The sequence below is a fragment of the Glandiceps talaboti genome, chromosome 2, assembly GCF_964340395.1.
Source record: "Glandiceps talaboti chromosome 2, keGlaTala1.1, whole genome shotgun sequence".
NCBI lineage: Eukaryota > Metazoa > Hemichordata > Enteropneusta > Spengelidae > Glandiceps > Glandiceps talaboti.
The window spans coordinates 2,960,210-2,976,581 of record NC_135550.1 but is presented as its reverse complement, the minus strand read 5'-3'; the positions used below and the strand labels follow the sequence as shown (position 1 = coordinate 2,976,581).

The 16,372-nt window shown below is 33.5% G+C and overlaps 1 protein-coding gene across 1 annotated transcript in view; it reads left to right on the top strand.

Moving 5' to 3' along the window:
- The window catches only part of LOC144453358 (transcriptional adapter 2-beta-like), a 32,169-nt gene extending 17,639 nt beyond the window's left edge, over positions 1–14,530 (top strand). Inside the window, exons 10-17 of the mRNA XM_078144631.1 lie at positions 1,081–1,206; positions 1,886–1,993; positions 8,385–8,456; positions 9,388–9,475; positions 10,880–10,911; positions 12,431–12,504; positions 13,152–13,214; positions 13,726–14,530. Coding sequence (XP_078000757.1) covers positions 1,081–1,206; positions 1,886–1,993; positions 8,385–8,456; positions 9,388–9,475; positions 10,880–10,911; positions 12,431–12,504; positions 13,152–13,214; positions 13,726–13,848 — 686 coding nt within the window. The 3' untranslated portion in view covers positions 13,849–14,530. The remainder of the gene's footprint in view (positions 1–1,080; positions 1,207–1,885; positions 1,994–8,384; positions 8,457–9,387; positions 9,476–10,879; positions 10,912–12,430; positions 12,505–13,151; positions 13,215–13,725) is intronic.
- Positions 14,531–16,372: the final 1,842 nt, after the last annotated feature.

Genomic DNA, 16,372 nt, shown 5'->3' with positions numbered 1-16,372 from the left:
GAATGTGTTGTGGTCTCTCCTTCCAATGTTCCTCTTTTAGAAAAGTTAACTTGGCTTTAAATTAAATACTTGCATGGATGAAATGTCGTGTCCCACCAGGACTGTATGGTAAACCATGTGTCATAATGAGAAGGAATTATAGTAGAGACCCCAAAGGTTATTTTTGAACAAGTCAGGATTCTTCACCACAATCAAAGTCCTCTGCCATCTCAAAAAATGTTTATTTGTCACAAACAAAAAGGAGAGATATCACACATTATTATACATGTACAAGAAAGACTATTAAACAGTGAATAATGGCAAAAGTTACTGAATAGGCAGTTGATGTGTTAAAGTGTGTGTGTGTGTGTGTGTGTGTGTGTGTGTGTGTGTGTGTGTGTGGGTGTGTGTGTGTGTGTGTGTGTGTGGGTGTGGGTGTATGTGGGTGTATGTGTGTGTGTATGTGTGAGTGAGTGTCTGGGGGATGAAGATACCGCTTGTAAAACTGTGTGTGACTGGGAGATGAAAGATATCGCTTGTAAAACTGTGTGTGATAGGGAGTTGAAGATACCGGTTGTAAAACTGTGTGATGTACCTATTGTAAAACTGTATGTGATGTACCTATTATAAAACTGTATGTGATGTACCAATTGTAAAACTGTATGTGATGTACCTATTGTAAAACTGTATGTGATGTACCTATTGTAAAACTGTATGTGATGTACCTATTGTAAAACTGTGTGTGATGTACCTATTGTAAAACTGTATGTGATGTACCTATTGTAAAACTGTATGTGATGTACCTATTGTAAAACTGTATGTGATGTACCTATTGTAAAACTGTATGTGATGTACCTATTGTAAAACTGTATGTGATGTACCTATTGTAAAACTGTATGTGATGTACCTATTGTAAAACTGTATGTGATGTACCTATTGTAAAACTGTATGTGATGTATCTATTGTAAAATAGACAGGCCTTCAGCTACCATGCTTTTTTGCAGCCTTGTTAGTTTTGTGAGATATCTTACTGTGACAGCAACATTGCAATGTCAGGGTTATACAAATGTACATGGTAAAATTGATTTGGTTTCTTTACAGCTCTTAAACTGTCCCATGTAGATATGTTTAGTAGAAAATTAATGGAAAGGGAGAGGCGGAAAAAGATAGCCAGAGAGTATGGCTTAATTCAGGCAGCAACATCAACAGGCAGTAAGAAAGTACAAAGTAAGTGTGTGGTCAGTAACAGTGACTGACTGATTAGTAATCCAGTAGTTGGCAAAGCAACTCTTGTATGTTAAATGACATCAAGAAAGAGGTACAAAAGTTATAAGTAATCTCTAAAAGCAATAAAATCACTGCAAATCAAAGAGGCACAATCTTAGAAAAAAATGTTACTGTACATATTTACCAGAGGGTATCAGAATAAAAATATGCCTCAGTAAAACATGAAAGTTTGGATAGAATTAATTGAGTTATTAATAAAAATGTAATGTGAAAGTACACCAAGACCAGGTTGGCCTCAAGGATGACGTAATATTACAAATGTAAACAACACCTTTGGCTTTGCTAATACGTGAGTGCTCAGCATATTCCGGAAACACGAAAAAAGTCGAAGGAAGCAGGCTGGGAGGTACAGATTTTCCCCCTCCCATTTCTATGTGACGCATGCAGTAAATCAACATTTAATCGTACATTCCTTTCATTAGGGGGCAGTATGAAGATATTAGTGTAAAGAAAGAAATAGAATTGCAGTGGCCCTTTAAATTCAAATTATAAAGCAAAAAACATGTCAGTTATCACTATTTCATAAAATGTAGAGATCAAGTATTTTCATAGCTACCAATTTCCAGTTTGTCAGAAATATAACGTACATTGTGCGAGTGATTTTTGTCTTTGTTTACAGCTAAACGGAAATATCTAAAAGAAGAAAAAGAATTTAAAGAAAAAGTAGGCCCATTTGCCCAGTTTTTATTGTCCAGTGAACAAGATCAGTTGTTTGAAAATTTACAGCGTAAGTATGCAATATCCTTGTTTTGGTTGATCTAGGTTATTAGCACAACTGAACTAAGTTTCAGTAGTGCTGTAGGCATGGTGAAATGTGTGTGTGTGTGTGTGTGTGGGTGGGGTGGGGTGTGTGTGTGTGTGTGTGTGTGTGTGTGTGTGTGTGTGTGTGTGTGTGTGTGTGTGTGTGTGTGTGTGTGTGTGTGTATGTGTGTGTGTAAATGACTTAAAGTCAAAAACCACCAGACTGATTGCCTTGGTATTTGGTGGGGACATTACCTAGGACGTGTAGATGGGAAATTGTTCAAATCAAAATGATTGCTTTAGAGATGTTCGTTTCAGCCCTAATGGCTTTGCATGTGAAAATAAACTGGCGAGGACGATTGTGTTCCTCAAGTGACGTCACAATGTTCCAAAAGCTGTCCTATGCATATGCAAATGAGAAGTACTTTCTGAGGTGCTCTGTGGCTGAGCCTAGAGTGGCTCATTTTTAACACAATTTCTCATGTCCATATTACTCCATATTGTCACAAAAAAAAGTATCACCCTTTGCATGTACACTTTAAGAATTGTTCATGACATGGTGATTGCATCAGTGATATGCAAATTAGGACTAAATGTGTCTTGGTCAAAAATCTGTAATTCAAAAGTAGTGAGCATATTGGGATGAAATTTAATGGGGATGGCTATAGCAATGTGTACATGAAGATGTAGTCAGAATGTGATCATCAGCAATACATCAAACTACATATATCAAACTACACAAATATGTTAACCCACAGGTGATTCAATATTGTACAATATGATGACTAATATATAAGTTGGTGTATTTAACAAAATGTCTCAGTTGCATCTGATGCACATTGACCTTGCCATTGGTGAAATTGAAAATGTCAAGCATGCATGCAACACAGCAATGGATATTATGAGAAATGAGAAATATGTCTGTAGATTACCATAGTTTTAAAACAAACTCAGGGGAATTACTATGTGAAGGACACTAATTTGACATGTACATGTACCTTAAACACAAATTTCTCATGATAGTTATACCAGTATTAGTATAGAAAACCTTCCATTTCTCATGATAGTTATACCAGTATTAGTATAGAAAACCTTCCATTTCTCATGATAGTTATACCAGTATTAGTATAGAAAACCTTCCATTTCTCATGATAGTTATACCAGTATTAGTATAGAAAACCTTCCATTTCTCATGATAGTTATACCAGTATTACTAGTATAGAAAACCTTCCATTTCTCATGATAGTTATACAAGTATTAGTATAGAAAACCTTCCATTTCTCATGATAGTTATACCAGTATTAGTATAGAAAACCTTCCATTTCTCATGATAGTTATACAAGTATTAGTATAGAAAACCTTCCATTTCTCATGATAGTTATACAAGTATTAGTATAGGAAACCTTCCATTTCTCATGATAGTTATACCAATATTAGTATAGGAAACCTTCCATTTCTCATGATAGTTATACAAGTATTAGTATAGAAAACCTTCCATTTCTCATGATAGTTATACAAGTATTAGTATAGGAAACCTTCCATTTCTCATGATAGTTATACAAGTATTAGTATAGAAAACCTTCCATTTCTCATGATAGTTATACCAGTATTAGTATAGGAAACCTTCCATTTCTCATGATAGTTATACAAGTATTAGTATAGGAAACCTTCCATTTCTCATGATAGTTATACAAGTATTAGTATAGAAAACCTTCCATTTCTCATGATAGTTATACCAGTATTAGTATAGAAAACCTTCCATTTCTCATGATAGTTATACCAGTATTAGTATAGAAAACCTTCCATTTCTCATGATAGTTATACCAGTATTAGTATAGGAAACCTTCCATTTCTCATGATAGTTATACAAGTATTAGTATAGGAAACCTTCCATTTCTCATGATAGTTATACAAGTATTAGTATAGAAAACCTTCCATTTCTCATGATAGTTATACCAGTATTAGTATAGAAAACCTTCCATTTCTCATGATAGTTATACCAGTATTAGTATAGAAAACCTTCCATTTCTCATGATAGTTATACCAGTATTAGTATAGAAACTATCATGAGAAATGGAAGGTTTCCTATACTAATATTGGTATAACTATCATGAGAAATGGAAGGTTTTCTATACTAATACTGGTATAACTATCATGAGAAATGGAAGGTTTTCTATACTAATACTTGTATAACTATCATGAGAAATGGAAGGTTTCCTATACTAATATTGGTATAACTATCATGAGAAATGGAAGGTTTTCTATACTAATACTGGTATAACTATCATGAGAAATGGAAGGTTTTCTATACTAATACTTGTATAACTATCATGAGAAATGGAAGGTTTCCTATACTAATATTGGTATAACTATCATGAGAAATGGAAGGTTTCCTATACTAAAATTGGTATAACTATCATGAGAAATGGAAGGTTTCCTATACTAATATTGGTATAACTATCATGAGAAATGGAAGGCTTTCTATACTAATACTGGTATAACTATCATGAGAAATGGAAGGTTTTCTATACTAATACTTGTATAACTATCATGAGAAATGGAAGGTTTCCTATACTAATATTGGTATAACTATCATGAGAAATGGAAGGTTTTCTATACTAATACTTGTATAACTATCACGAGAAATGGAAGGTTTTCTATACTAATACTGGTATAACTATCATGAGAAATGGAAGGTTTTCTATACTAATACTTGTATAACTATCATGAGAAATGGAAGGTTTCCTATACTAATACTTGTATAACTATCATGAGAAATGGAAGGTTTCCTATACTAATACTGGTATAACTATCATGAGAAATGGAAGGTTTTCTATACTAATACTTGTATAACTATCATGAGAAATGGAAGGTTTCCTATACTAATACTGGTATAACTATCATGAGAAATGGAAGGTTTCCTATACTAATACTTGTATAACTATCATGAGAAATGGAAGGTTTTCTATACTAATACTTGTATAACTATCATGAGAAATGGAAGGTTTCCTATACTAATACTGGTATAACTATCATGAGAAATGGAAGGTTTCCTATACTAATACTTGTATAACTATCATGAGAAATGGAAGGTTTTCTATACTAATACTTGTATAACTATCATGAGAAATGGAAGGTTTTCTATACTAATACTGGTATAACTATCATGAGAAATGGAAGGTTTTCTATACTAATACTTGTATAATTATCATGAGAAATGGAAGGTTTCCTATACTAATACTTGTATAACTATCATGAGAAATGGAAGGTTTTCTATACTAATACTTGTATAACTATCATGAGAAATGGAAGGTTTTCTATACTAATACTTGTATAACTATCATGAGAAATGGAAGGTTTTCTATACTAATACTTGTATAACTATCATGAGAAATGGAAGGTTTTCTATACTAATACTGGTATAACTATCATGAGAAATGGAAGGTTTTCTATACTAATACTTGTATAACTTATCATGAGAAATGGAAGGTTTCCTATACTAATACTTGTATAACTATCATGAGAAATGGAAGGTTTTCTATACTAATACTTGTATAACTATCATGAGAAATGGAAGGTTTCCTATACTAATATTGGTATAACTATCATGAGAAATGGAAGGTTTTCTATACTAATACTTGTATAACTATCATGAGAAATGGAAGGTTTTCTATACTAGTATACTGGTATAACTATCATGAGAAATGGAAGGTTTCCTATACTAATACTTGTATAACTATCATGAGAAATGGAAGGTTTTCTATACTAATACTTGTATAACTATCATGAGAAATGGAAGGTTTTCTATACTAATACTGGTATAACTATCATGAGAAATGGAAGGTTTTCTATACTAATACTTGTATAACTATCATGAGAAATGGAAGGTTTTCTATACTAGTAATACTGGTATAACTATCATGAGAAATGGAAGGTTTTCTATACTAATACTGGTATAACTATCATGAGAAATGGAAGGTTTTCTATACTAATACTGGTATAACTATCATGAGAAATGGAAGGTTTTCTATACTAATACTGGTATAACTATCATGGGAAATGGAAGGTTTTCTATACTAATACTGGTATAACTATCATGAGAAATGGAAGGTTTCCTATACTAATATTGGTATAACTATCATGAGAAATGGAAGGTTTTCTATACTAATACTTGTATAACTATCATGAGAAATGGAAGGTTTTCTATACTAATACTTGTATAACTATCATGAGAAATTTCTTCCAATACTAATATTGGTATAACTATCATGAGAAATGGAAGGTTTCCTATACTAAAATTGGTATAACTATCATGAGAAATGGAAGGCTTTCTATACTAATATTGGTATAACTATCATGAGAAATGGAAGGTTTCCTATACTAATATTGGTATAACTATCATGAGAAATGGAAGGCTTTCTATACTAATACTGGTATAACTATCATGAGAAATGGAAGGTTTTCTATACTAATACTTGTATAACTATCATGAGAAATGGAAGGTTTCCTATACTAATATTGGTATAACTATCATGAGAAATGGAAGGTTTTCTATACTAATACTTGTATAACTATCATGAGAAATGGAAGGTTTCCTATACTAATATTGGTATAACTATCATGAGAAATGGAAGGTTTCCTATACTAATACTTGTATAACTATCATGAGAAATGGAAGGTTTTCTATACTAATACTGGTATAACTATCATGAGAAATGGAAGGTTTCCTATACTAATACTTGTATAACTATCATGAGAAATGGAAGGTTTTCTATACTAATACTTGTATAACTATCATGAGAAATGGAAGGTTTTCTATACTAATACTGGTATAACTATCATGAGAAATGGAAGGTTTTCTATACTAATACTTGTATAACTATCATGAGAAATGGAAGGTTTTCTATACTAGTAATACTGGTATAACTATCATGAGAAATGGAAGGTTTTCTATACTAATACTGGTATAACTATCATGAGAAATGGAAGGTTTCCTATACTAATATTGGTATAACTATCATGAGAAATGGAAGGTTTTCTATACTAATACTTGTATAACTATCATGAGAAATGGAAGGTTTTCTATACTAATACTTGTATAACTATCATGAGAAATTTCTTCCAATACTAATATTGGTATAACTATCATGAGAAATGGAAGGTTTCCTATACTAAAATTGGTATAACTATCATGAGAAATGGAAGGTTTCCTATACTAATATTGGTATAACTATCATGAGAAATGGAAGGCTTTCTATACTAATACTGGTATAACTATCATGAGAAATGGAAGGTTTTCTATACTAATACTTGTATAACTATCATGAGAAATGGAAGGTTTCCTATACTAATATTGGTATAACTATCATGAGAAATGGAAGGTTTTCTATACTAATACTTGTATAACTATCATGAGAAATGGAAGGTTTTCTATACTAATACTTGTATAACTATCATGAGAAATGGAAGGTTTTCTATACTAATACTTGTATAACTATCATGAGAAATGGAAGGTTTCCTATACTAATATTGGTATAACTATCATGAGAAATGGAAGGTTTCCTATACTAATACTTGTATAACTATCATGAGAAATGGAAGGTTTTCTATACTAATACTGGTATAACTATCATGAGAAATGGAAGGTTTTCTATACTAATACTGGTATAACTATCATGAGAAATGGAAGGTTTCCTATACTAATATTGGTATAACTATCATGAGAAATGGAAGGTTTCCTATATATTTCCTATAGAAAACCTTCCATTTCTCATGATAGTTATACCAGTATTAGTATAGAAAACCTTCCATTTCTCATGATAGTTATACCAATATTAGTATAGGAAACCTTCCATTTCTCATGATAGTTATACCAATATTAGTATAGGAAACCTTCCATTTCTCATGATAGTTATACCAATATTAGTATAGGAAACCTTCCATTTCTCATGATAGTTATACAAGTATTAGTATAGAAAACCTTCCATTTCTCATGTTATACCAGTATTAGTATAGAAAACCTTCCATTTCTGATGATAGTTATACCAGTATTAGTATAGAAAACCTTCCATTTCTCATGTTATACCAGTATTAGTATAGAAAACCTTCCATTTCTGATGATAGTTATACCAGTATTAGTATAGAAAACCTTCCAAGTCTATGTGTCACCACTCATGCAGTCTGAATCTTTATCATTAGAGACAAATAAACAGTGTGCAATGTAATTAGCCTTTTTGATTTAAAAAAAAAGTCAGATTGTGGCTGTTATTTCCACGACTGTTAAAAGTTACCTTTAACTGTAGTTTTATCGTACTAGTACTTCTAGCCACCTAGTTCTGTTTAATTGTTGTAATTAAAAGTATGTGATATCTTTGCAGGAGAAAAACAACTGAGAGTAAGAATTAAAGAATTGATGAGGTATAGACGGCATGGAATAACAAAGTTAGAAGGTATGTATAATACTGCGCACGTGTGCATGCGTGCGTGTGTGTGTATGTGTGTGTGTGTGTGTCTATTTTCCAGTGTATATGTCTGTAATGTCTACATCTCAAGTTAATTTATTCAGTGATCTCCCAAGGCCTTTGAAGCAGCATAGGACCTTGATGCTTGACTGATGTCTCATGATACTTGACACATTCCTGAGATGCTTCTGATCTCACCCAACATCATTGATTGACATGACAATTTTTTATCGATGGCAGACTACACAAAAATGTATACTCAAAAATTTTCTTTTATCTTTTGTTTAATGACATTAGTTTGTTTTAGTCATAACACAAGGTATGACTGAAAATAATTAAACCTATTTCATACCTACGAGCTGACAACTTGTAGCAGCAAGTGCAGGATAAATGTATGTGTTCAATGTCTTTTGTACCCCAAGAACCGTCAAAAGGGATTAGCAGACTAACATACCTTTGGATAAAGTGGTGATGTTATGTCCGATCATTAGTTTTATGTTCAATTTTACTCTGAAAACACTTTTAGTTATTAGTTTGACATCCTGAAATTTTGAGCAACTGTTTGACATGTATTTTCCATCCATTAGTGACATCACAAACTATCAAGAGTTTTAGTAAGTCTCACGTTTCATGAGATTTAGGACATCCCTGACGTGATGCCTGTGGTAGATATACACAAACTTAAATTAAACTAAGAATTTACAAAAGAAAAAGGAAAATGTACTTATTAGGATGTACTGTGTAGACATTTCTGGCTGTACTTTCAGAGTAACTTTAATTGTAAATCAAATGTGACGTGCACATAAATGCTATCTTTTAATGGGAGAAGTGAGTGTTCCAAATTAATTACGCATATTTTGTGACATGCTTGACCTAGAGTCTAGGGAGATGACTGAAACTATACCTATTATTCTCTTAGAATGTCCAGAGTTTGAGTCTGCCAGACATAAAAGAGAGAAGAGGAAAGAAAACAAAAAGAAGATGGCATTGACGGGCAGTAAAAGAGGGTCAGTCATATCTTCCTTCATCAATACCTGCTTTGTCATTTGTAGCTTATATTTTGTCACCTTGTGAAAGGCTGTCCTTCATCAATACCTGCTTTGTCATTTGTAGCTTATATTTTGTCACCTTGTGAAAGACTGTCCTTCATTAATACCTGCTTTGTCATTTGTAGCTTATATTTTGTCACCTTGTGAAAGGCTGTCCTTCATCAATACCTGCTTTGTCATTTGTAGCTTATATTTTGTCACCTTGTGAAAGACTGTCCTTCATCAATACCTGCTTTGTCATTTGTAGCTTATATTTTGTCACCTTGTGAAAGACTGTCCTTCATCAATACCTACTTTGTCACTTGTAGCTTATATTTTGTCACCTTGTGAAAGACTGTCCTTCATCAATACCTACTTTGTCACTTGTAGCTTATATTTTGTCACCTTGTGAAAGACTGTCCTTCATTAATACCTGCTTTGTCATTTGTAGCTTATATTTTGTCACCTTGTGAAAGGCTGTCCTTCATCAATACCTGCTTTGTCATTTGTAGCTTATATTTTGTCACCTTGTGAAAGACTGTCCTTCATCAATACCTGCTTTGTCATTTGTAGCTTATATTTTGTCACCTTGTGAAAGACTGTCCTTCATCAATACCTACTTTGTCACTTGTAGCTTATATTTTGTCACCTTGTGAAAGACTGTCCTTCATCAATACCTACTTTGTCACTTGTAGCTTATATTTTGTCACCTTGTGAAAGACTGTCCTTCATCAATACCTGCTTTGTCATTTGTAGCTTATATTTTGTCACCTTGTGAAAGACTGTCCTTCATCAATACCTGCTTTGTCACTTGTAGCTTATATTTTGTCACCTTGTGAAAGACTGTCCTTCATCAATACCTGCTTTGTCATTTGTAGCTTATATTTTGTCACCTTGTGAAAGGCTGTCCTTCATCAATACCTGCTTTGTCACTTGTAGCTTATATTTTGTCACCTTGTGAAAGACTGTCCTTCATCAATACCTACTTTGTCATTTGTAGCTTATATTTTGTCACCTTGTGAAAGGCTGTCCTTCATCAATACCTGCTTTGTCACTTGTAGCTTATATTTTGTCACCTTGTGAAAGACTGTCCTTCATCAATACCTGCTTTGTCATTTGTAGCTTATATTTTGTCACCTTGTGAAAGGCTGTCCTTCATCAATACCTGCTTTGTCACTTGTAGCTTATATTTTGTCACCTTGTGAAAGACTGTCCTTCATCAATACCTGCTTTGTCATTTGGCTGTTAATAGCCAAGATTTGGCATTGCAATATTCCAACAGGATAGTTAATTTGTGTGTTCTGAAGCAAAACTAAAGCTGTACTATTTTCTTTAGCATATTTTGCTGGGTTTTTTTCTCAGAGTATGATTGTTTTGTTTTAGGGTTAAGGAAGAAAAGGTTAAAGAAGAAAAAGGTGAGTTGCTTTTGTCAAGTAATAACAAAAATAAATTATTTATGTTTGGGAAAAAAAAGAAGTAGACAGTGTTTCCATTTAAGGAATTTGACTCTAAGAGTATGCTGATAAACAACATATTTTGTTATTTGCATGATGGTGTAAATTTCTTTGATATATAATACTATATATTTATTATCCCTCATATTCCCAGGGTGTGACCTCAAAGTATAGTAATATGAAAGCCATACATTTCATATTACTATATTTTGACGTCACAGTATACTAATATGGTCGGAACTACTTTGAATTATTTGTAAACATCATCAACCTGTAAAGTTACGATGTTGTTGTTTGAAAATCCTTGCTATTCATGGATTGCTGAACATCAATAATCATCATCAGTGTAAACAATCAACAAATACACCTCTTTTGGACACACCTATCGTCTAACGTACGTAGACATACTAACATCGACATCGTAAAAACTTCCAGTTGTGATTGTTGCACAATGCAGTGAAATCGTTGTCCGTTAAAGTCAACTATTGATAGAACTTTTGAACGACTTTTGACCATGGGTTTTTGAAAATTTCACAATGTTTTCGACATTATAACTTGCCAGTGTTGATTTTTTTAGTGTATGACTCTGAGCCGAGTTCTATGCATAAACCGGTGTAGGCATTCATTCGTTAGTCAGTCTCTCGATATGTCTGATTTTTTCCGATGAATTCAGAAAGTGTCTATATTTTGTCAAAGAATTAATCACTGCTCTTGACAAACGTCCCGTTGTTGGCAAAATGTTCCCTACCTGAAAGTCTGTGGTGTAATTTTACTGATCTCAACATATATACGTTAGTAGTAGTAGCGATGGCAGCTGTCACACTGGCTGCGTCTACATTCTGAAAACTCAATGAACAGCTGAGTGCTGTAGCCTCATCACTTCGTAAAATTGATGCCCGTTCAGCATAAGTTTCGGAATATTTTAGTTTAAAATTGTCATCATAATAGAAAAAAATAGTGGGTCTATGTATATAATAAATAAATAATCTCCCGGTATTTCTCATTCTACGTCATCTCAGACTCATGATTCCCCTATTTCTGTATCCCTCCGAGCCGATATGGCCGACATGAGGGGAATCATTCGTCCTCGATGACGTAGCACTCATTCGGAATACCGGGAGATTATATGACTGATTGGTAATGTCTTAGTGTCACATATCAATATCTATCTTGTGTTGGCAAGTGTTAGTTTATCTGTTAGACCATTGGGCAGTTCTGCTAACTTTATAAGCGACCACAGATCATATGACAAAGGCACTGTCAAGGAGTTGTCCAAGAGGTATTGTCAGCTTCAGCTTCTGATTGCAGGTTCTAAAGGTCATACTAAAAGACTAGGCAAGTGCCAACAGTTTACCATCAAGTAATTAAAGTCGGACACATGACTGCATGAGTAAGATTGAACCCTGATTAATCTAACTTATTACAATATAATCTGAATATAGTTAGACAATTGATTGTAAAATTTCTCTTTGTTTTACAGTCAGTGACGTGAATGACTTTCAAGAAATGAAATATACACAGGGTTTTAACTATTTATCAGAAAAAGAGAAAAAAGTAAGTATGGGAATAATTAATCTGTATGCAACATATGTAGAATATTGATGTTTTCTGTAGAGAATGTTAAACAGTCTCTGTGTATGTGATGTCATGAGATGTCTAACAAATGAACTCTACATACATTGGCCAATCTTTCTTTATTTTGCATGGTTGATAATGTTATTGCTGTCTTTCGATTATTTATACCAAAACTTTGAGGTTTTATTGTTTTAGAATCATTCTTTATTATTGTGCATGTAATAAGGCAATATATTGCCCATTTTTACCTAGATCTCCCATTGCAGTGTTCCAACAAACAATAGAAGTTTACAAATACACACATTTGACACTAGAGGGTGCTGTTGCAATTCTTTCCTCCAGCTTAGAAAATTCAAGTATGAAAAAACTTGAGATACATCATTATGCTGAAACAAGTGTAAAAGTAACATATTGTTCCACATATTGATATTTATATACTAATAAGAATACATCTACACAGAGAAACCTAGTTAGTGGTGATTATTTTTTACTTATATTTGAAGGAAGGATTGCACAGAATTGAACATAATTATGTAGAGGTAATGTCAAGATATGAACCAAAGGTAGATTTATCTTATCTGGTGTGTAGTATACAGTAACAAGTTTGATTTATCTTTGTGTTTCAGCTATGCAAATCTATGGGTATGAAACCAGCTCGCTATGTTACTATAAAGGCAATCGTGATCAAGGTATATTGTGTTTGTTGTCTCTCACTTTATCAAAACTGCTCACTTGGTAGTAGTTATGTGTTCTATCTGTCACATGTTCATTTCTCATTTCCCTCTCTTTACACATACATACATAAAACCAAGGGACTGATGGACAATAACATATGATATAAGGTCTGTACCTGTTTTTCATTGTACTGCGCAGCTGTGGACTTGAGTACTCTCTGACATCAAAACAGTCCATGAGTTTGACAAGATGAATACATTGTACTTGACATTGTACTTGGGACATAGTCCAGAGGCCAACAACCATAAACACATACAAAACATGTACATGTGACAGAGAGACACACCCTGTGAGAGCTGCATGAATTGCAGTATGGTGTTCATTACATATTCATATCAACAGACAGCCATAAACACTTACAAACATGTACATGTGCATGCACTCAAACAGAGTCAGAGAGACAGGCATCATATGAGAGTTGCATAAATCACATTGTGATGTTTACCCCAAATGTTGTTATTCCAGGACCACTTACTCAGAAGACAGGGTATTCCAACCAAAACAAGATATCCAAGTAACCTGGATAAAGCAAACAGGAAAAGGATTATCACTTTCTTGTCTAACAGTGGTTGGATTTCAACCAGCTAGAAAACTTCTCTACAGAGAACAATCATGAAGTTATCTTGACTCAAAGAAGGCAGGTTTGTGGCCAATTGAATGACCCCTCCCTCTTCAAGTCCCTGGAGCTGCAACAAGGTGAACAGAAAACAATTTTGAGTGTATGATGTAAAGTTAAAAGTGGATTTTGGAAAATGAATACTGTAATATAAGGAAGAAGAGAAGCAAGAGAGATGAGACAATTGATCCAAAGTGGTGTACTTAGTGCAAGACATCTAATCATACCAGTTGTTATAAACATTGACAAAGAAGGTGTGTCAAATCATGTCAATAACAAAGACATGTATTTTTATGGTTCATTTGGATTGCAAGTGGGAACAGTAATAAATGATATATAAATTTTATTTAAAAAAGAGTACAGATACTAACTAAAACACTGCCAGAACATTGTTATATTGATTTGAAATCTCTGCAGTCAGTACTTGAGATTTTTGAATTTCTTGCAGAACACTTTTCATGTTTTAGATAACATTGTCAGTTCTAACGTGGAATTATTCCATAGCAAGTGACAGTAGAAACTTTGTCACATGGTACTGAAGTGTACACGTGTATCTTCTATAGATATGAATCCGATCAATAACCTGGGTTTTCATTTATTTGTTTGTATCATAGAGTGGCAGTTATCTGCTACACGTACCTTGTATATGTGAATGCATTGCTATTATTTATTTCCTACAAGAGTGAGCGTGTATGTATGTATGTATGTATGTATGTATGTATGTATGTATGTATGTATGTATGTATGTATGTATGTATGTATGTATGTGTGTGTATGTGTGTGTGTATGTATGTATGTATGTATGTATGTATGTATGTATGTATGCATGTGTATGTATGTATGTATGTATGTATGTATGTATGTATGTATGTATGTATGTATGTATGTATGTATGTATGTGTGTATGTATGTAATAAATGCCATCCGGGTAAATACATGCTGACGTAGGAGGCGTGTATTGCCCGGATGGCATTTATCTTGTACCCTGGGAACTTCATTCGTGGTGATATATTTCCAGGAAGAACTTCATACACTCATCGTCTTGGTTTTGATTTCCGATATAGAAGACTGACACCTAAAGCTGACGAAATTGATACACGCCGATGTCAACATTTAATGTCACACACGTATATCATAACATATAATATACGTTTTGCCAAAAATAGCAATTACATCACAATGGACAGTGTATTTCGTACCACTGATCTATGTCCTTAGATGTCATAACAGCAAACCGTCGCTTTCTCCCTGCCATTGATACTGTGTATCCCTTGCAAGTTGCGACGTACGTGGAATTTTATCACAGACAAGAAACTGTTATTTTGTTCACCTTCTAAATACCCTCTGAAGTCATGTTTACATTTATTATTACTAAAAATAACATTCAGTGAGTGAACCAAGTCGGATCAGTTCAGTAGCAGTCAGGGGGCCATGTTGTTGTTATGATTGTCTGTGTCTAATCGTTCTTCCTGGTCACACACAGTCAGGGGCCATGTTTTTGTTATGATTGTCTGCATCTAATCACTCTTCCCAGGATGGGATCTCATACACAGAAAATACACTCCCGACAAAGATATTAGATAAATTTACTACTCAGCTGATACACCGCTCTTCATGCTTTTCCCTGATTGGTCAATAGCCTCATTTGTAACTGTCAGTCAACATTTAACACCCACACCGGAGTACAAGTATGTATGTATGTATGTATGTATGTATGTATGTATGTATGTGTGTGTATGTGTGTGTGTGTGTGTGTGTGTATGTGTGTGTATGTATGTATGTATGTATGTATGTATGTATGTATGTGTGTGTGTATGTATGTGTGTGTGTGTGTGTGTGTGTGTGTGTGTGTGTGTGTGTGTGTGTGTGTGTGTGTGTTATGGTGCTTCAAAAGTAGCTGTAATTCGTACTAAGTTAAAACAAGGATATTGTCACAGCTTGCACATTGTAATTATTTATAGAAGAGTATCCAGCATTGCATGTACAAATGTAATTGCTTCCTGAAAAAGTGTGAATCCGATGAAATTGATTTTTTTTTTGATAAATCAAATGAATGGAATTGTTTGACATTGACAAGAGCATTCATTATTGGATAGATTATTTGCAAAATTCTTGTATCAATTCTTTATTTTATGTATCTATGAAGAAGGAATTGATATGACTGAAATACTACTACCAGAATCTGACAAACCAGTTATGTTTGCATATATCAAAATATTCAACTCTGAAGATTAACTTAAAAATTAAAATTTTTTAGTCCCTAACGTGCACTGCCCAGAGTGGACATATATATTGGGTGCCGTCCGTCTGTCCATCTGTGCTTATGTGCATACACAAACTGATTTAAACCAAACTTGGCGTAAAGGTAACATTCTATGTGAGACATATGCACAACATTGTGTTATACGACTGAATCAAATATGGCTGAATGGCAGCCATATTTGTTGTTTGTGTTTTTACCTTCATATCTCTGACATGCACCAACTGATTTCAACC